The sequence below is a fragment of the Bombina bombina genome, chromosome 6 (assembly GCF_027579735.1).
Source record: "Bombina bombina isolate aBomBom1 chromosome 6, aBomBom1.pri, whole genome shotgun sequence".
Lineage (NCBI taxonomy): Eukaryota > Metazoa > Chordata > Amphibia > Anura > Bombinatoridae > Bombina > Bombina bombina.
In genome coordinates this window covers 859,288,364-859,311,696 of record NC_069504.1, presented here as the reverse complement: position 1 = coordinate 859,311,696, position 23,333 = coordinate 859,288,364, and the positions used below count along the sequence as shown (strand labels likewise).

General features: G+C 36.8%; 1 protein-coding gene across 1 annotated transcript in view; it reads right to left on the bottom strand.

Annotated features, from left to right (window-relative positions):
• Window positions 1-1,140: 1,140 nt before the first annotated feature.
• Window positions 1,141-23,333, bottom strand: part of LOC128664687 (extracellular calcium-sensing receptor-like) — a 55,424-nt gene continuing 33,231 nt past the window's right edge. The window contains exons 7-9 of the mRNA XM_053719495.1: window positions 21,580-21,804; window positions 13,295-13,418; window positions 1,141-2,045 (exon numbers count right to left, since the gene is read on the bottom strand). Coding sequence (XP_053575470.1) covers window positions 1,141-2,045; window positions 13,295-13,418; window positions 21,580-21,804 — 1,254 coding nt within the window. The remainder of the gene's footprint in view (window positions 2,046-13,294; window positions 13,419-21,579; window positions 21,805-23,333) is intronic.

The window sequence follows — 23,333 nt, the reverse complement described above, 5'->3', positions numbered from 1 at the left end:
ATTAGATAAAAGAAGTAAATTGGAAAGTTGTTTAAAATTGTATGATCTATCTAAATCATAAAATAAATGTTTTGGGTTTTTTGTCCCTTTAATAAAATCACCAATCAAGCGAAAAGGCTAAATTATTTAGCATTTTGAGAAAGCTTGGTGAGTGCACTTCACTTGTATTAAATTGGTATTGCATAGAAGAACTGGATTAAAACTACACCTGCTTTTTTTACTGATACTTGGTGCATTTCAAATCTGAGCTGTATGTCTATTTAATATATTATATTAGTATCAGATTCAGCACGTTTGTTACATCGTAAACAGCTTTTTTAAAGGGACAGTTTACTCAAAAATGTTCTCCCCTTTCATTTGTTCTCAATAATCCACTTTACATACTGTAGTATATTAAATTGTTTACAAATATTTCCATTACCCTTATATTGGCATTTGATATAGTTTATTTAGCCTGTGGTATCCCCACCCATCCTGAAAGTTTTTGGCCTCAAGGTCAAACTGTGTAAACACTGCCAGTAGAAGAAATTACACTCCCAGTGGTTTATAAAAGAGATAAGGTAATACAATGTTAATTTTCCATTGTTCTCTCCAAGAATTGGTGATTGGTTTATGGACAGATATAAAATAAAGAAGCAGGTATATGTACACAATGTGATAAAGTAATGAGATCTGATTATACCTACAAGCTTAACCCATTTTATTAGGTGGTGGCTTCAAAACACAAAATCAGCTAATTCAAATATACAAATAAGCCTTAAAAAAGCAAATCTCATACATTTCATACTCTGCAGCTGGTAAAAAAGGTAATTGGAAACACATTTTATAGTATACTGTCCCTTAAATATAAGCCATCAGAACTTTGAAGAAAATTGCAGGAGTGCAGAGTAGAGTAGCAACTGATTAAAGGTGGAAGTTCAGATTCAATAGAATTTACGTCCTGTTTTGCGTGTCCATAAACTTTACAGAACAGTAAATAATGTATATTTCTTAGCATTTTTAATCTGCTTCCTTGCTGTTTGTAACTGATTGTAGATAATGACTTAAACATATTAAATACTTTATTTGTATACAAAAATGTAACAAAAAAAAATGTGTAGGATATATTTGAGGCACAAAATTATTTTTATTTTAATTGGACTAAAGTCTGTATTTTCTTATGAGATTTTCTTTAGCATTCATGTCTGGTCTACACAATATAATAAAGCATTTTGGCACAAACATGAAGATTACCAGAGCCCAGCTGGACGATACAATAGCGAAGATCTCCATGGCTGCAGTATATTTACCACGAGCACTGAGAGAGGCTGGGATGTAGGACACCCACACAGTGAGAAATGCAAGCATGCTGAAGGTGATAAACCTGGCCTCATTGAAGCTATCAGGGAGTCTCCTGGCCAGGAAGGCAACAATGAAGCTGACTGTGGCCAGGAGGCTGAGATATCCCAGCATACACCAGAAGGCAAAGGGAGAACCTTCATTACACTCAACAACGATTACTTCTGACTTTGTCCTTGTGTTTTGCTCTGGGAATGGAGGAGAGAACGATATCCACATAACACATATAAATGTTTGAAAAAGAATACACAGCAAAACAATGAGGTATGAAACACGAGGGCTAGACCATTTTCTTAGGCTGCTTCCAGGTTTGGTGGCCTTGAAGGCAATTACAACCATGATAGTTTTTGCCAAAATGCAAGAGACACACAGGGAAAACACAATACCAAAGGCCACTTGGCGCAGAAGGCATTTCTCACGCTGAGGGTAACCAATAAAAGCCAAAGAACACAGGAAACAAAGCGACAAGGATAATAGGATAATACAACTTAGAATGTAGTTATTGGCTCTTACAATAGGAGTTGTTTTGTAATAGAGGAAAAGTCCAAAAACTGCAACTGGGACTAAAGAGGATGTGAAACTTGTAGCAGCCAAAGTAACACCTAAAGGATCATCATAAGAAAGGTATTCTCTGAACTTTGGGAGGCAACAATCTAGTTTAATGTTGGGCCACATATCCCATGGACATTTGAAGCAATCTACAGAGTCTAAAGACAAAAAGCAATATGTTTAAATCATTACTATTGTTTTATAATAGATATATTTTAAAATAAAGCGCCAACAAAACTTATCAAAGCTGAAAAGTGGAAAAGTACATATAATAAATACACATCAGACACACATACACATGTACACACACTTATATATATGCAACCTTGCATTTACAAGGCCCCTCAACAATCTCACAAGTGTTTATAAGTCTAGGCCAATGTTTGTTTTTCTACATTTCTAGTGGGTCATGCTGTCACATTTACTGTGCAAAATATAAAGTACTGGGCACCCAATGCAATTATAGATTTTAGTGGAAGAAAAACCCACTAATTAACAGGGCCGGACTGGGAATAAAAATCTGCCCTGGAAAAATATGAAGATTAGCCCTATTTTCTGTTGAGTTAGTAGAATGATCACGCCCTATTTTTCTCAAAGGGGGTTACTGGGATACCCCTTACCCCAATATTTTTTTCAGAATTGTCAGGGTATAAGAATATCATAAAATAATATACACATGTATACTTATAAATAATAATATGTCTATGTACACCAAATAATTCATTTTGTTTATGGGACCCAAAAAGGGAAAATGTATGTAAACCAGCCCCCTCTCTCACTCATCAAATAAATTACTTGCAGAACAAAGAAATGTTTTCAAAGTAATCTTAGAGGAGACATTTGGTCTATTTAAACAGTCATTTCAAAGAAAGTGACAAAAGTTTAAACTGTTGAGATAGGATAGGACCATTGAGTCATTTCAAAGAAGGACAAATTGTCTCAAAAGATAATATTAGCTATATGCTCAGTATACGACATCAGATAGGAGACACTTTTTCCTGATTAACATAGCTTTTGAAGCTCACAGCCCTGCTGTGTATGGAAAACCTGCAAAAACATGTTTACAACGTAGCCTAGTTGTCTGGCGTAGGTGACATATTTTGTGGAAAAGAAACCATTCACAGTTCAATGCAAATTATTGCTTGCTGTGTCAAGTATACAAACACTGAACCATGAACTTAAAGATAAAAACATTTTTTTTTTTATTATTTTCTCTGTTTTCCAGAAATCTAATGAAAATTATAGGAACAACTGATGTAATGGGATATCTGGGTGAATATCTGTAAAATGAATGTATAAAGACTGGGTTTCATATCAATATGATATTTGTGAACCTAAAAAGCAATGATTAATAGGAACATTTTAAATAAATGCTGCAAATAGATTTATACATATTTGACAATTTTTCCCTTTTATTTTTTTTCAGGAAAACAAGATATCTTTAGCCATAAAAACAGACATATGGATATTTTATATTTTAACATAAAAATTAATAACCCTATTATTTTATTTCAGATCTGCATAGACAAGATTCATGCATTCAAGATTTATTAAAAATATGGAAAATATTATATTCATGTTGGGATACAGTGCAGTACTGAATATAAAACATGCTGTATTTGTATGAATATATATATCAGGATTTTAAATGCTATTAATTTTGGAATAGTTAGCAATATAAATTACTTTAATTTAATATGATATTAAAAAGAATTTGATGTTTCATATTAAAATAATCAAGAAATTGACATGATGCTACCCTGTCTGGAATTTAGGTTGTAAGTGATTGATGCAAAAAGTTATGGTCTGATAAATGATCACTTTATAAAAATTTATTAAATTGTTAAAAATGTTAGAAATGGTTAAATGGTTAAATGGTTAAATGAATCCTCAATCCTAAAATAGTGGCTGAAACTAGGGTGTCACCTAGCCCCCTCAATTTGGAGTCTAAAAAAAAACCTACGCGGAGGTGGCCAGAGGAAACAGGCCATCTCCACAGAGTTTTAAATCTACCCCTCCCCCAACACGGGCTGAGGCGCAGAGAGACTATAACCAAAGTGGGGGACATACTCAGGTAAATAATTACTCCCAAAAAGAATACCCACAAAATAATTGGTATCCCCGCAAAGGTAGATACAATAAGTGGCGAAGATATTCTCAGGGTAACCAGACACCCCAAGTATATAGTGCTCCCCAAAATACTAACGCTGAACAAGTTGAACCCCAGGGACAACCACGCCAGGATAGAAGCAGCGGCCCTGATTCTGAGGGGACCCAAGGGCCCAGGAATCACTACTATGGGGCATCAAGGGATAGGCCCAGGGGTAGAAGTAACTTGTACGATCAAGTAGATCAACTTAGTACCCAGCTAATTCGGTTGAGCGAACAAGTCGCTAATATGAGTCAAGCATTTACGGCTCAGCAACCGAACAATACTTTTTTAGGGGTACAGCCAGTGATCAGCAGTGGGCCACAGGCACAGTCATAAATAATGCAGTATCACCTGAAAGGGAGGGGAGAGATATACAAAATATAATGATAAATGTTAATAATGGTACTAATCATAGTCTCTCCCCACAGACCGGAAACGGGCGATTTAGCTGTGATGACGAGCAACCTTGGCCAGAAAGCATTATCAAATACCTTCCTTTGCAGCGTTCTCTTAACCTTGTTTCCACAGATGCAGTACACAAGAACCCAGTCGACCCTGTCATAGAGGGAACCGGTAAGAGGGAAGTCTCTTCTGCATCAGGTAATGCGGCGGATTCAGGTAACACGTGGCGAAGCCCACAAGTGTGCAATCATGCCAATTGTATGTGTGAAATGGTAGAAACTGCAGGGAGATATTATGTATTAGCTGAGCTGCAGGATTCAGTCTCTAACCCTATCATGGGATTAATTGATACTGGGTCTCAGGCAACTATTTTATCCCACAGGTACTACACAAAGCTAAATGAGCTAACACCCCACAAACCTAAAATAAAAGAATTTGATGGTTCACTAATAGGTATTGGGGGCGACTCTCTAAAAGTCCACGGTACTGCATGGTTAAAATTTAAACTGGGGAACAGGGTCATAAGACACCCTGTCATTATAGTGGATCTGCCAACTGATCATTTAATTAATGGTAGTGATCTCCTGAAGCGATTAAGCACCATAATTGATTTAATAAATAATGTAATTTGGTCACAATTCAAAAGGCCTATTAATTATGAGAAATCTGGTACATCTCGCCCCCGACATAACTGTCACGTGGTAGAAGAGAAACCAGATGCTGTGGAGATTCATTTCAGGAATAACGCTGTACCTGAAATCACTATTTTACAAATAGATGATCAGACTCCTTTAAGTGGCTCTGATGGTAATACTTTTAAAATTTCGCCTGGAAAGGTAGCGAATATTTCCTTAGACGGGGATGTATTAATCATTTCGCTCCACAAGGGGGATGCTAAAACCCCTAAAGGGGAAAGCCACGCTCAATACCTCGCAGGGATTGAGAGCGTTAAAGAGGATCTATTTATCCCTATACAAGTGCATGACCTTGGTACAACAAAGTATGCCAAATTGAACTTAAAACAGGAAGCTAGCTATATAAGTGAAGGCTTATTAGCGCAGATAGCTGAACCTAAAGTGATTAAATATCTTTCTCCCCAAGACCACTGTGTCCACAGCCTGGATGACAGGTTTGAAAGCTATAACATCACAGCTAAGTGCTTATTATCTGTCTCTATAGGTAATAAGTCAGTAAAACACCTGTTTTTAGTTCTAAATACTCCCCATAATCAAATATACATTGGCAATGATCTCTTACATAGATATGCCATACAAATAGATTTGATTAACTCTTGCCTCTGGAGCAGGTTAAAGGGGGACCCTGAAGTATTTCAGGATGAAAATGCAGCCCTGAAATCAAACCAGCAATTGCCATATGCTTTGAATATGCAGGTGTCTAATGATGTTATAATTCCTGCTGGGGCTGATAAATTTCTTTTACCCTTACAGGTAAAGAGAGATCAGAAATTAAAAACTTCTGAAACACTAATTTGCCTCTTCCATAGAATACAAAATCTGGGTATAACAATGGCCCACACTCCTTTGGTAAATATTGGAACTATTCCAATACATGTAATTGTGCATAACATGACTCCACAGGATATAACATTATCCAAGGGAAGTACCATAGGATATGCGCTGGAATCAAGTTATTACACTTTTGGATTCCAGAATAATGTAATTGGGCTAATACCTGAAGGATACTTAACTGAAGAACAATTAATAGAACAATCCTTTGCCTCTATGCCAGAGGGTCTATTTACTATTCAGTCTATTTATCCCTTCAGCTCAGAGGAAGGCATCTGTAAAATTGAAGAAGCCTCTCTAGTGTTTGATCAGCCGATCAAACAGCAAGATTACCCCAATACCCAGAGTCATGGGGGCAACATAAATTATAATCAACGGGATCTCACCTCTAGATTGGAAGAAGCCTATGAAATAGGACAGCCTGAAATCTTTCCAGGATTTCAGCAAATAGTTGAAGAGCAAATATCCTTAGCTAATTGCTGTTCCAGCGATGATGAACGCCAACTGCTGCGAGAACTCCTGATGGAGTACAAGGATAGTTTTGCTAGGGATTTTTATGACTGTGGTACTACAGACTTACACATTGCAAGAATACAAACAGATCCCAATGCACCACCTGTCTTTGTTAAACAATACAGACTTTCTTTAGCCTCATATGATTCTCTTGCAGAAATCATAAGGAACCTGGAAGAAAGGGATATTATACGACAGGTACACAGCTCTTATAACAATCCTATTCTAGGTGTTCTCAAGCCCAATGGACAATGGCGTTTGTGTGCTGACTTAAGACAGCTAAACAAACAAGTGTACATGTCTGGTTGGCCTGTGCCATATATTGACCAGTGCCTAGCGCAGATGCAGGGATCCAGAATATTCACTGCTATTGATTGTGCACAAGGATATTGGACCATAAAGGTACATGAGGAGGACCAGTATAAGCTGGCATTCTCATTCCAAAAGGTCCAGTATGCATTTCAGAGACTTCCTTTTGGATACATAAATTCTGGACATGAATTTTCTGTATTCATGAATAAGGCTATGCCTGATGCACTGGAAAGGGGGACCTGATCTTATGTTGATGATGTTTTAATCAAAAGCACAGACTTTGAAAAACACATCGCAGAGCATAAACACGTCCTCAGCCAACTAAAAAGGGCAGATGTCAAATTATCCCTACAAAAAGCTCAATGGTGCCGCACTCGTGTAAACTTCTTGGGACATGAAGTTACTTCTGAAGGACTAAATCCTCAGAAGAAAAAGGTGGAAGCTATAGTCAATTCTAAAATCCCAACTAACTTAAAGGAATTGAGATCATTCCTGGGTATGATGAATTATTCTCGCAAATTCATTGATAATTATGCAGAATTAGCTAAACAACTACTACTCCTTCTAAAGAAGGATGTGAAATGGCACTGGAGTGAGTCTCAAGAGACAGCCATAAGAGAGCTGAAGAGAAAACTCACTCAAGCAACTTGCTTAGCGTACCCTGAAGGTGGTAAACCTTTCTTCTTAGAGACAGGTTACACAGATATAAGCATGAGTGCTGTTTTATACCAAAAGCATGATAATTTAAGCAAAGCCATTGCTTATGCGAGCAAAACTCTATCCCCAGTAGAAATAAAATTTAGCGATTGCGAAAAAGCCCTCTTATCTACTGTATGGGCTCTACAAAATTTCCGCAGCTATATACAGGGCGAGAAAATTATTGTTGAAACGGCCCACCAGCCTTTGCTATATTTGCAAAGTGAGAGAATAAGAGATGGGAATTTATCTAATAGCCGCATAACAGCGTGGACTCTTTCCTTACAAAGCTGGCCTTTAGAAATTCTCTATAAGCAGAATAAAAAGAATCCAGTCCCATAGGGGCTTGCTGAGCTCCATGACTGTACTGCTAGAGATCCTGGGGAAGAATTATCAGAAGATAATTTCCTGGAGGAAGAATTACTTTCCCCATATAAAATGTATAATGAGGGCCAGTGTCAAACATTACCTTGGGTATATGTTGATGGTTGTTCTTACCATGCCACTATTGATAATGAGCTCAGATTAGTCGCTGGTATTGGTATAACCTGGGCAAATGGATTCCCAAATATATCTATAGGTTTCAACATTGGACCAAGATCCAGTCAAGTTGCAGAACTCACTACTGTTCTAAAAAACATTGAAATGGCTATTGAACATGGTATTCATGAATTTGTGATCATAACTGACTCAAATTACATGCGTGACAGTTTTGTTGAATACCTGCCAACTTGGAAAAGAAATGGCATGCAGAAAAACAATAACAAACCAGTCAAGCATGGCAAGCTGTTCTGCAAGAATCATAATCTGGTGGCATCCAATGATTTAACCATACACTGGAAAAAGACCAAGGGTCATTCCAAGTTTCTAGGTCCTGATAAGGAAGGCAATGACCTTGCGGATTTATTAGCCAAACAAGGAGCCATAACTGGAGAACTCCTTAATATTGACCACTTAATGGGTGCAATTCAGGTAGAAGCCATTACCAGAAACCAGGCTAAACAACAGAGTGAGCCTAACTTGGTACAATGGAGTCAGGATTCTTCTAGTGAGGACCTGATCACTAGTCAAAAAGAAGACCCCATTGTAGGCATCTTTTGTAAACACATAGAAGATCCTGAAAGCAACCCCATCTCAAAAGATGATTGTATTGGCAAAGAAGATCTTAGAATCTTAAAGAAATCCAGAACACAATTCAATTTACAAGATGGTTTGTTAATTAGAACCTCCAAAACTGGCATCCAACAATGGGTAGTACCCACCAAGTTCAGAGGTCTAATGCTTCAACATGCCCATGACGCTCCCACATCTGGTCATCGTGGTGCCAAACTCACGTATGAAATATTGCGTGATTATGCCTTTTGGCCACAAATGTTGAAAGATGTTCAAACTTACTGTCAAGAGTGTTTAATCTGTCCACAATTCCAACCCACTGCGCCAACGCATAGAGCGCCATTGCAGAAAAGGGAGATGGTAATGCCATGGTCAGATATACAGATTGATTTTATTGGTCCAGTAACTAGGTCATCACGAGGTAACAAATACATGTTAACAGTGACATGCCTGTTCACTAAATGGATAGAGTGCATCAGTGCACCTAACAATAGTGCTGAAACATGTGCAGCATTGCTCATCAACCACGTATTCTCCAGATTTGGTTTGCACCAAAGAATCGAATCAGATCGGGGAACCCACTTCAGTAACGAAGTGATGACCAAAATGTGGAAAATACTAGGGATTAAAAGAAAGCTCCATATTGCATATAGAGCTGCCTCAAGTGGTGGTGTAGAGTGTTACAACCAGTCCATTGTGAAAATCCTCAAAAAGTTTGTGAGTGAAACAAGTAAAGACTGGGATGTAAAACTACCTCTAGTCTTAACGGCATTAAGAGCAACTCCAAGTAGTGCTACCAAGATGTCACCTTTTGAACTGATGACTGGTAGAAAAATGGTTCTACCTCAGCATCTACTGTACCGTACATCAGACCAGAACTTGATAAACGCTGCCAATACACATCAATATGTGTAGAACCTAAGAAAGCACCTGCAATATGCCTTCGCATTTGCTCAGAGGAACTTAGAGAACACTAAAATCTATTATGATCTCAAAACGTCCAAAAAGGAATATGAAATAAATGATAAAGTTTATCTTTATAACTTTGGAAGAGATCAGGTTAATGAGAAGAAATTTCTTCCATCGTGGAAAGGTCCTTTTGTCATTACTGACAAAATATCTCCAGTGGCATATAAAATAAGGATCCCCAAAAGTTATAGTTTCATAGATAAATGGGTCCATATCAATCATTTGCGAGCATGTCATCCTAGGTCCCAACTACAAGTCATAGAGAGAGAATGAAGTGTCATATCCCCAAATGCACTAAAGACATACTGTAGTTTAAAGATGCCTAGCTGATAAGCATGAAGGCTCAAAAATGACGGACTCTCTACATAGAAGACTGTCTATGATGCATACCGTCATCACACTCACCAGATACCGCTGACTTTAAGCCAATTCAAACACATGTGTCCTACATCTATTTGAATTGGAAGGGGGAATTATGTCAGGGTATAAGAATATCATAAAATAATATACACATGTATACTTATAAATAATAATATGTCTGTGTACACCAAATAATTCATTTTGTTTATGGGACCCAAAAAGGGAAAATTTATGTAAACCAGCCCCCTCTCTCACTCATTAAATAAATTACTTGCAGAACAAAGAAATGTTTTCAAAGTAATCTTAGAGGAGACATTTGGTCTATTTAAACAGTAATTTCAAAGAAAATGACAATAGTTTAAACTGTTGAGATCGGACAATTGAGTCATTTCAAAGAAGGACAAATTGTCTCAAAAGATAATATTAGCTATATGCTCAGTATACAACATCAGATAGGACACACTTTTTCCTGAATAACATAGCTTTTGAAGCTCACATCCCTGCTGTGTATGGAAATAATAAAAATTTGACCAGCAAATAGGAACATTTTAGATAAATGCTGCAAATAGATTTATACATATTTGACAATTTTTCCCTTTTATTTTTTTTTCCAGGAAAACAAGATATCTTTAGCCATAAAACCAGACATATGGATATTTTATATTTTAACATAAAAATTAATAACCCTATTATTTTATTTCAGATCTGCATAGACAAGATTCATGCATTCAAGATTTATTAAAAATATGGAAAATATAATATTCATGTTGGGATACAGTGCAGTACTGAATATAAAACATGCTGTATTTGTATGAATATATATATCAGGATTTTAAATGCTATTAATTTTGGAATAGTTAGCAATATAAATTACTTTAATGTAATATGATATTAAAAAGAATTTGATGTTTCATATTAAAATAATCAAGAAATTGACATGATGCTAACCTGTCTGGAATTTAGGTTGTAAGTGATTGATGCAAAAAGTTATGGTCTGATAAATGATCACTTTATAAAAATGTATTAAATTGTTAAAAATGTTAGAAATGGTTAAATGAATCTGTTTGTTTGTCTGCTGCCCCCGATGGCCAAGGTCTGGTATTACAGCCAAAAAACTTGACTGTTAAAAGATACTTCTCAGATGAACCAATCCATGTTCAGATTCAAAAAACCAATAAGAAGGGACAAGGTTTTCAAGGGCATCCCATTTTTCACACCTATGATTAGACTGTATAAGTTGTAGGCAGGATAGGGGAAGGGACTGGCTGCTGATGATTTTGCTAACTTGACTGAAAACTGTTGCGTGGGACACAGTCAAACTATAAGAAAAGTGGGTCATACTTTTTCTTATCAATTGCAATTACACTTATCTTTATATGAGGTGGGACAAACAAGTTTTGAAGCTGACTTATCGATTTGGTTTTCATTTTGGTAAAGTATTAAAAGATTGCTAAACATATAGGTAAACATTTAAGATAAGCATTCCTTGTTGCTGTAGTAAATACATTTTAAAGAGCATATGTGTATTTTAAAACTCGTGTTTCATTGTCCTGTATAGTGTTAAACTTGCCTTTTATATGTTAAGTTGTTTATCTTTGCAATATAGATATATATCTTAGAACTGGTTTTAATTATAAGTAACTAAGAATTTGTTCCAGTTTAAATAAATGGATATTTAAAGTAACTGTTTACATTAAGAATATATGTATTTTTAGTGTCCTAATTAGAATTATATTAGAACCAATTGTAGCTATATAGCTGATTGTACTGTTGAATGCTAGTAGCTAATATCTTGGAATCTCATTGTGTTAATTGAATGAAAGGCTATTTTGAATAAGGCTAGCTTTAAAGGTAAACTTTTATGAACTTTGCATAGCATATTTTAATAGTTATAAACGTGTATAATATTGACTCATACTCTGGTTTCTACAAATATATTTCAATGTGTTTATAGATATCAACTAATAAAAAAGAATTCAGGAATTTATATTAATTTTATGGTTTTTGGTATATGCATATTTTTGGGTTTAGCTTAAAGGATAATTATTAAATATATATTGTGTTATAACCCGGCCATATACTGACAGAATTAAACTATTTTACTTTGTATTAAATAAAAGTGCCAGATTGTTGATATATAGGGGCATATCTATCAAGCTCCGTATGGAGCTTGAGGGCCCGTGTTTTTGGCGAGCCTTCAGGCTCACCAGAAACACCAGTTATAAAGCAGCGGTCTAAAGACTGCTGCTCCATAACCTGTCCGCCTGCTCTGAGGAGGCGGACAGAGTTCGCCGCAATTCAACACAATCGAATACGATCGGGTTGATTGACACCCCCGAGCTAGCGGCCGATTCACAAGAGCTGCTGGTGCGTATTGCTCTCCTCATTCAGCGAGGTCTGTCGGACATGATCCGCAATGTCGGATCATGTCCGACAGGCCTTTCATAAATAGGCCCCATAGGCACCATATAACCCAATAACATCCATTAGTCACCCCTTTAAATTGTAGCTTTCCATTCCCAGCTTCTGCAGCTCACCAGGAAATCTCCTGGTAGGCAAATCTGGCCTTGCTAATGAAACCATGGAAAGACAAGTGAAGCAATGTCCAAAGACTTTCTAACATGATCCTGCCTTTAAGAGGCCTCTCACCAACATCATGAGTGTCAGTGAATCTAGGCCAATGAATGGAACTGCACAGAGGGGAAATAGTTAATAAACAAGTAAGAAATAAAATGTAGGCAGTACACTTGAGGAGGGATTACAGAATGGAAGTTGGTTTAGGGGGATTCCATTAGGAAAAAGATGACATTTTTAATGTAGTACATAAGAGAATGACTAATAATATAATTAATTGCTAAGTAATAGAAATATTCTAGCTATAACGGCACTGCTAACAGCTATAGTTAGGACATTAATAAGAAGGGCGACATTTAAAGGGACAGTAAAGTCAAAATTAAACTTAAATGGATTGGAAAGAGCTTGCAATTTTAAACTACTTCCCAATTTGTTTCTAGTAAAAATGTTTCCATAGTATTCTTGGTATCCTTTGTTAAGCAGTGTAAAAATGTTTATAGTGATGTTATACATAGTTACAAACACTGCTGCCATAGAAAACTAAAGATACGTGAACGCTCTTAAGCTCATATCAGCCTACCTAGCTTTATGCTTCAACAAAGGATACCATGGGAATAAAGCAAATTATAGAACAGTAGTAAATAAGAAAGAAAGACTGTAGCGATGTTTAATAGATTACAAATGCAATTTAAAATAGAACAAACAATGGTTAACCATCATGCTGTATTAAGAGTAAATCATCTCATCCTCAGTCACCGTTTTGTTTGCTCTTTGCTATTTTTGTTTTTACCTGTCTGGTTGGAGATCTCTCCATGGGGACAGGGTACACACTGGAAGCAGCAGACTGGATGTCCCCTTATAGCAGCCTTCCTGAATCCTGGGACACAGCTCTCACTGCAAACCGAGAGCGGAACCTTAAAGTAGAAAATATAACTAAACATAAGTAGATATCTATGGATTGTTAGATTGATAGAAGTTAGATTGCACACATCCAATAGGCAATAAAATGAATCTATTTTTTATAATAGATTAATGGTGATATGCTTCACTGATAATTTATACTAATTATATTTAAATGATGATAAAAAAAATCATTTTACCAAATTGTTTTAAAGCTTGTATTATTTTTCTTTGAGAATGTTAGATACAATTGACAATTGGATATGTACGAATTTAGTTTTTAATTCCAAAAAATGTACAACTGACATGAGGTTGCATGCAATTAATATACATATTCTTAACAGTAAGGGCATTGAGGTGATGGCAGCAATTACTTTAAAGGGACAGTCTAGTCAAAAATACACTTTCATGATTCAGATGGGGCAAGTCATTTTAAACAACTTTCCAATTTACTTTTATCATCAATTTTTCTTTGTTTTCTTGGTATTCTTAGTTGAAAGCTAAACCTAGGTGAGTTGTATGCTAATTTCTTAGCCCTTGAAGGCTGCCTCTTATCTGACTGCATTTTGACATTTTTTCACAATTAGAGGGCATTAGTTTATGTGTGCCACATAGATAACATTGAGCTCATGCACGTGGAGTTACCTAGGAGTCAGCACTGATTGGCTAAAATGCAAGTCTGTCAAAATAACTAAAATGAAGGGTAGTTTGCAGAGGCTTAGATACAAGGGGCGCGATCCGATATCGATCGCAGTTTGCGGCGCAAGCGAGGGAACCGGCGTCGCCCGCAGTTTCAGCTCGCAACTCGAGCCATCCCATATAAGTCGCCGTCAGATGCTAACGTGCCGTAAGTCTCACAAACCAGCGATGTCCAGAAATCTGCGTAAGTACAAATTTCTGGCGTCGCCAGTGACTTGCGGCACGTTAGAATCTGCCGGCGCCTATAAAACCTGACTAAAGTCTAAAACACCCGCACTGTCTAACACGCCTCCCTAACATAGCCCGCACTGTCTAACACGCCTCCCTAACATAGCCCGCACTGTCTAACCCTCTATCCGCTATCCCCCTCACTATCCTAACAATAAAAAAGCTATTAACCCCTAAACCGCCGCTCCTTTACCCCGCCGCAACCTAATAAAGTTATTAACCCCTAAACCGCCGCTCCCGTACCCCGCCGCCAGCTATATTATATCTATAACCCCCTAAAGTGAGCCCCTAACACCGCCGCCATCTATATTAAAATTATTAACCCCTAATGTAAGCCCCTTACACCGCCGCCATCTCTATTAAAATGATTAACCCCTAATTTAATCTACCTACCCTGCCGCCAGCTATATTATCTATATTAACCCTAAGTATATTATAGTTAATATAGGTATTACATTATATATATTAACTATATTAACCCTAATTATATTAGGGTTAATATAGTTACTATAGTATTTATATTAACTATATTAACTCTATCTAACCCTAACACCCTAACTAAATTTATATTAAATTAATCTAATTCATTTATAAACTAAAATATTCCTATTTAAATCTAAATACTTACCTATAAAATAAACCCTAAGATAGCTAAAATATAATTAATAATTACATTGTAGCTATGTTAGGGTTAATATTTATTTTACAGGTAAATTGTTAATTATTTTAACTAGGTATAATAGATATTAAATAGTTATTAACTATTTAATATCTACCTAGTTAAAATAATTACCCAATTACCTGTGAAATAAATCCTAACCTAAGTTACAAATACACCTACACTATCAATAAATTTAATAAACTACAAACATCTATCTAAAAATACAATTAAATTAACTAAACTAAATTACAAAAAAAACAAACACTAAATTACAAAAAATAAAAAAAAGATTACAAGATTTTTAAGCTAATTACACCTATTCTAAGCCCCCTAATAAAATAATAAACCCCCAAAATAAAAAAAATTCCCTGCCCTATTCTAAATTAAACAAATTTCAAAGCTCTTTACCTTACCAGCCCTTAAAAGGGCCTTTTGTGGGGCATGCCCCAAAGAATTCAGCTCTTTTGCATTCAACAAATACAATCCCCCCCCCCCCATTACAACCCACCACCCACATACCCCTATTCTAAACCCACCCAAACCCCCCTTAAAAAAGCCTAACACTACCCCCCTGAAGATCTCCCTACCTTGTCTTCACCACACCGGGCCGAACTCCTGATCCGATCCGGGCGATGTCGTCCTCCAAGCGGCAAAGAAGAATTCTTCCTCCGGCGATGTCATCCTCCAAGCGGCAAAGAAGAATTCTTCCTCCGGCGACGTCTTCCTCCAAGCGGCAGCAAAGTCTTCATTCTTCCGGCGGCATCTTCAATCTTCTTTCTTTGCTCCGCCACCACGGAGCATCCATCCCGGCCGACTGCTGAACTTGGAATGAGGTACCTTTAAATGACGTCATCCAAGATGGCGTCCGCCGAATTCCGATTGGCTGATAGGATTCTATCAGCCAATCGGAATTAAGTTAAAAAAATCTGATTGGCTGATTGAATCCTATCAGCCAATCGGAATTCGGCGGACGCCATCTTGGATGACGTCATTTAAAGGTACCTCATTCCAAGTTCAGCAGTCGGCCGGGATGGATGCTCCGCGGCGGCGGAGCGAAGAAAGAAGATTGAAGATGCCGCCGGAAGAATGAAGACTTTGCTGCCGCTTGGAGGAAGACGTCGCCGGAGGAAGAATTCTTCTTTGCCGCTTGGAGGATGACATCGCCGGAGGAAGAATTCTTCTTTGCCGCTTGGAGGACGACATCGCCCGGATCGGATCAGGAGTTTGGCCCGGTGTGGTGAAGACAAGGTAGGGAGATCTTCAGGGGGGTAGTGTTAGGCTTTTTTAAGGGGGGTTTGGGTGGGTTTAGAATAGGGGTATGTGGGTGGTGGGTTGTAATGGGGGGGGGGGGGGGATTGTATTTGTTGAATGCAAAAGAGCTGAATTCTTTGGGGCATGCCCCACAAAAGGCCCTTTTAAGGGCTGGTAAGGTAAAGAGCTTTGAAATTTGTTTAATTTAGAATAGGGCAGGGAATTTATTTTATTTTGGGGGTTTATTATTTTATTAGGGGGCTTAGAATAGGTGTAATTAGCTTAAAAATCTTGTAATCTTTTTTTTATTTTTTGTAATTTAGTGTTTGTTTTTTTTTGTAATTTAGTTTAGTTAATTTAATTGTATTTTTAGATAGATGTTTGTAGTTTATTAAATTTATTGATAGTGTAGGTGTATTTATAACTTAGGTTAGGATTTATTTTACAGGTAATTGGGTAATTATTTTAACTAGGTAGATATTAAATAGTTAATAACTATTTAATATCTATTATACCTAGTTAAAATAATTAACAATTTACCTGTAAAATAAATATTAACCCTAACATAGCTACAATGTAATTATTAATTATATTGTAGCTATCTTAGGGTTTATTTTATAGGTAAGTATTTAGATTTAAATAGGAATATTTTAGTTTATAAATTAATTAGATTAATTTAATATAAATATAGTTAGGGGTGTTAGGGTTATATAGAGTTAATATAGTTAATATAAATACTATAGTAACTATATTAACCCTAATATAATTAGGGTTAATATAGTTAATATATATAATGTAATAACTATATTAACTATAATATACTTAGGGTTAATATAGATAATATAGCTGGCGGCGGGGTAGGTAGATTAAATTAGGGGTTAATCATTTTAATAGAGATGGCGGCGGTGTAAGGGGCTTACATTAGGGGTTAATAATATTAATATAGCTGGCGGCGGTATAGGGGGATTAGATTAGGGGTTAATAATTTTTATATAGGTGGCGGCGGTGTAAGGGGTCAGATTAGGGGATAGATAAGGTAGATGGCGGCGGTTTTAGAGGCTCACAGTAGGGGGTTAGTTTATGTAGATGGCAGCGGGGTCCGGGAGCGGCGGTTTAGGGGGTAATAACTTTATTAGGGATTTCGGGGGGGGGGGATCGCGGTTGACAGGGAGATAGACATTGCGCATGCGTTAGGTGTTAGGTTTATTTTAGCAGATCGCGGTTGACAGGGAGATAGACATTGCGCATGCGTTAGGTGTTAGGTTTATTTTCTAGTTAGTTTAGGGAGTTACGGGGCTCCAATAGTCAGCGTAAGGCTTCTTACGGCTGCTTTTTGTGGCGAGGTGAAAATGGAGTAAGTTTTCTCCATTTTCGCCACGTAAGTCCTTACGCTGCATATTGGATACCAAACTGTGCGGGTTTGGTATACCTGCCTATGGCCCAAAAAACTGCGGGCGACGGCAAAAATATACGCGCGTAACTTCTAGCTTACGCCGTATATAGGATACCAAATCCGCGCAATTATTGGCGTCGCCGGCTTTTGCGGGCGCCGATTTTTATCAGATCGACCCCAAGGTAAGCACAGAGGTTAAAAGTATATTAATGTAACTGTGTTGGTTGTGCGAAACTGTGGAAAGGGTAATAAAGGGATTATCTATCCTTTTAAACAATAACAATTTGTGGTGTAGACTGTCCCTTTAAAATAAAGAAATTAGAATGTCTTGTAAAATTGATTGCAAATAGTGAACGTTAGCCATATTTGATTGTTCTAAACAAATTTTAAATGTTTGATGAATAGCTGACATTTGCTTTTTAAAATAACGATAATCTTAATCACATTAATGTTTTTACAAGTATCATACACAAATATTATAATATCAGTTCAGCAGTGTTAGTTTATGGAAAACAATATTCAAATGTAACATTCAAATGATACATTAAGATATTTGAATATTACATTTGATTTGTAATGATTTATTCTGTTTAAATGTTAGACATGAAACTTAACATGAAATGTTTCTGATTCAAAAGAGCATGTGTTTTTTAAAAGCATTGCAATTTTGATCCATTATCAAGTTCACTTTGTTTTCTTGGTATCGCTTGTTGAAGAGCATTTCTAATTAGGCTATGGAGTGTGCATGTGTCTTGAGCACTTTATGGCAGCAATGTTATATAGTTTTGCAAATACTGCTGTCAACAAGAGTTAATAACTGTATAATTGTTAAATATATTGTTACAAATGGGGCCTATATTAAATGCTCAAGACACATGCACACCCCTGGGAATATCTGGATATGCGCTTCAACAAGAGATACCAAGAGAATAAAGTTAATTAGAAAACTTTTTTTTCTTTATTTGCATGCTCTATTTGATTCAGTAAAGTTTGATTTTGAGTTTCACGTCCCTTTAACGTTAGCTCGATAGAAATGTTTGAATGGCAGAATAATTTGTTCTACAATTTGAATGCCAAAATATCCCATCCTTACTACAAAAAATCTATAAATCTGTCTCGTTAGATGGATACTTATATTTTGGAAGCATAAACACAAAGGAGTTTTATTGTACTGAATATAATTTTGCAGATTAATACACGTGGTTAACCCTTTTTTATAAAAGGGTTCTGTTTCCTTTTAAAATTGGTTTATATAACAGTCAAACTGACAATTTTTCATTTTCTTTTGTGCTCTTGCTATTAAATTGTAACATGTATACACTAGACTTGTGCACAGGAGAATTGTTTGGTTCGTCCAAATGTTTTGTAGTTCCCTGAGTATTTGGCATTGACATTTGATGACCACCACAGAGCAGGGAGGGCATAAACAGGAATGACGACAGCAGGCAGCAGAGTTACTGAACTAGGTAGATAGGACTGACCGTAAATAAATCTCAAAAATATACCTCCAAGGGAAGTTGATGGCAAACACGTGCCTAGAGGCCCTTGGGCACAGTGGCCAGTAGATCACTGAGGATTTGTCATTGACATTTGATGACCACCACAGAGCAGAGAGAGATCTACTTTGAAAATGATGGGTTGGTGAAGGGAGGGAACTTCGGAAAGATGCACAATGGTATGGAATGTGCATCAGTACTGCAGCAACCACTGTGTTGTCAGTTTCTTTTTCCTAACTTGTGTGCACTCCACATATTGACAAACATCTTATCTGACTTCCGGCCTCTAGCATGATGTTGTCATCTGGAATTAGTGCCTTTAGGACATAGGTATGGCCTGAAACAAATGGAAGAATCCAAGACCAAGAAAACAAAGAGATGTGCTGATACTCTGTTGCACACTGTGCTCTTAGCTGTTCCCCAAGGATTTGTCATTGGCTGATGGCAACCACAGAGCTGATACTATTGGTGGTTGTGGCAGTGACAGCAACCCAAAATATAGTTCACTCTGACAGACTAAAAATTTTCCGATAGAATAATATAATTATATAAGAATTTTTTTGGTTGGTGCCCCCACTGCAATAACACTTATGGTTTCAATTAGATGAGGTTTACAAGGTCCTACAATATATGTAGCACTAATAATACACTAGTGACAGTATAGGCAACAGATGTCCACGTTGTGCAATATAGCCATCCATAGAGAAATGATTATTATATTAAATAGTGATGCTGTTATATTTTAAACCCAATATAAAATGTTTGGTGGATAACTACTATGGTACTGTAGAGGGCCTGCAGCAAGCTGTCAGGTAGCCACAGTGCCCGCACTAGAATTGCAATTATGGTTTCAATTAGATGTGGGGTCATGGTATTTATTTGCTAATTATTACAGAGAACTAAAAAATAAAAATATGCAGTAATGTGCACTAACTACAAGAAAAAAGATAATTCTGCACACAAGGGGTTCTGGTTAAAAAAAATCCCCTCAAAAAATGCAACAGACCTACATATCAGTCACAGCTATGCCCCACTGATATATACACCTGCAGTTTCACTAGCTGCAAGAAAACAAAGAAAAGATTATGCATGCATAAACGTGAATTAAACTTTTTTAACCCCCCTCCCAAAAAAGGCAGCAGGCCTACCTATCAATCACAGGCTATACCCCCACAGCAATATAATAATTAATAAACTAAACATGCAGTTAAAAAAAAAAAAATCTGCACAAAAGGGTCAAACTTTAGGCCTACCTATGTCCCAAGTTATGCCCCCACAGGGTTAAAGTATAATGAAAACTTTTTTTTTTACCACCCAAAAGCCAGCAGGAGTACCTATATAAGTCACAGGCTATGCCTCCACATCAATATAATTATTAATAAACTTAATGTGCTGTTAACAGCAAGGAAATATAAATGTTTTTCTGCACACAAAGGGTTACAATGTAATTAAAATATTTTGTTAACCCCCAAAAAGCAAGAAAGACAACAGGGGCCAGATCCGATATGCAGCGTCACCCGAAAAAGCCGGCGACGCCAAATTTTGCGCTGGTTTGGTATCACATATACGGCGTACCCTAGAAATTATGCTTGTATAGGCCTCTATATATGAGAACAAAGTAAGAGAACTGGAAAGTTGTTTGGAATGGTGTGCTCTATCTTAACTGTGAAGGTTTTAATTTACTGTCCCATTAAATACAGTAGAATTGCTAATGCCACTAACCTACATAGTAACCTGCCTTAAAGGGATGCTTAAAGTGAATGTCAATTTTGATAAATTAGTGCCTGTTTTTTAATAAACCTATTAAAAACAAGGGCACTTTAATTCATCAAAATTGACATTTCACTATTTTCTTCAAAAACTTACCTTTTAATCCTGGCAACCGCTCCAGCACTTCCTCCGCCCATCGCAAGCCGTCTTCCCGGGTCCAAAATGATGAATCCGGCTTCCTCCAATCACAGCGTTGCATCAGGCCAAGATTACCCCGGGGGGGAAGCTGTGATTGGAGGAAGCCTGACTCGTCATTTCTGATGTCTGCAGAGGCTTCCGGCGGCCGGGGGAATTGCTGGAGCATCAGTCAGGATTAAAAGGTAAGTTTTTGAAGAGAACAGTGAAATGTCAATTTTGATGAATTAAAGTGCCCTTGTTTTTAATAGGTTTATTAAAAACCGGGCACTAATTCATCAAAATGGACCTTCACTTTAAAGATATGCAATAACTTTCCAAATAACTTCCATTATCGAAATGTGCACTATCTTGTTATGTGCACACTTCTTGAGGCATCAGCTCCTACTGAGCTTGTGCAAGAGTTTGAAATACATACACATTTTTTGATTGGTTGATGCCTGTCACATGATACATGGGGAGGGGAAATTGAATTAATTTACCAGAGAAAAATCTATTTGTTGCTTTGAAAAATCACACACACTGTACCTCATGCATTTTACCTGTTCTCCACCTGTACTCCATTGCACAATGCTGGCATTGATGGTAAAAGTGCTGCCATTAGCATCTGAAGTATAGCTGCCAACTTTAATCTGTTTGATTTTGCCATCTTGGCTTAGTTGCCAGTTTACAATATCATATACTGCTGGAGGATCTCCGTTTTCATTGAAGTAGAGATCACTTGCAGCACCCATTTTCACATGCACCTTTTTCATGTAGTACAGGAGCTGTGTAGAAAGGCAGACAATATACATTTAAACATTAAACCTATGAAATAGTTCAATGAAAACTGTCATTATCACTGTGTACTTTTACTATTACAATAAAATAATCTATATATTTTTTCTAATTGCTTTATAAAATATTTAAAAAAATAATCACCCAAAAAAGAGAAATCATTTTTAAATCAATAATAATAATAATAAACCAAATTATTTAAAATTTTGCAAACCACCCCTGGAGAAAATAAAATAGGTAGGATCCAATGTGCATATAAATTATTCCAATTATTCTATGAAATCTTCAGGTTAAAAGGGACAGTAAAATCAAAACTAAACTTCAATGAGATGGATAGAGCTTGACATTTTAAAACAACTTTCCAATTATCTAGTTATCAATTTTGCTTAGTTCTCATAGGCCTAGATTTGGAGTTTGGCGGTAGCCGTGAAAACCAGCGTTAGAGGCTCCTAACGCTGGTTTTAGGCTACCGCCGGTATTTGGAGTCAGTCAAAAAAGGGTCTAACGCTCACTTTTCAGCCGCGACTTTTCCATACCGCAGATCCCCTTACGTCAATTGCGTATCCTATCTTTTCAATGGGATCTTTCTAACTCCGGTATTTAGAGTCGTGGCTGAAGTGAGCGTTAGAAATCTTACGACAAAACTCCAGCCGCAGAAAAAAGTCAGTAGTTAAGAGCTTTCTGGGCTAACGCCGGTTCATAAAGCTCTTAACTACTGTGCTCTAAAGTACACTAACACCCATAAACTACCTATGTACCCCTAAACCGAGGTCCCCCCACATCGCCGCCACTCGATTAAAATTTTTTAACCCCTAATCTGCCGACCGCCACCTACGTTATACTTATGTACCCCTAATCTGCTGCCCCTAACACCGCCGACCCCTATATTATATTTATTAACCCCTAATCTGCCCCCCACAACATCGCCGCCAACTACCTACAATAATTAACCCCTAATCTGCCGACCGCAAAGCGCCGCTACTTAAGTTATACTTATGTACCCCTAATCTGCTGCCCCTAACACCGCTGACCCCTATATTATATTTATTAACCCCAAATCTGCCCCCCACAACGTCGCCTCCACCTGCCTACACTTATTAACCCCTAATCTGCCGAGCGGACCGCACCGCTACTCTATTAAATTTATTAACCTTTAAAGCTAATTCTAACCCTAACCCTAACACCCCCCTAAGTTAAATATAATTTTATTCTAACAAAATAAATTAACTCTTATTAAAGAACTTATTCCTATTTAAAGCTAAATACTTACCTGTAAAATAAACCCTAATATAGCTACAATATAACGAATAATTACATTGTAGCTATTTTAGGATTAATATTTATTTTACAGGCAACTTTGTAATTATTTTAACCAGGTACAATAGCTATTTAATAGTTAAGAACTATTTAATAGTTACCTAGTTAAAATAATTACAAAATTACCTGTAAAATAAATCCTAACCTAAGTTACAATTAAACCTAACACTATACTATCATTAAATTAATTAAATAAAATACC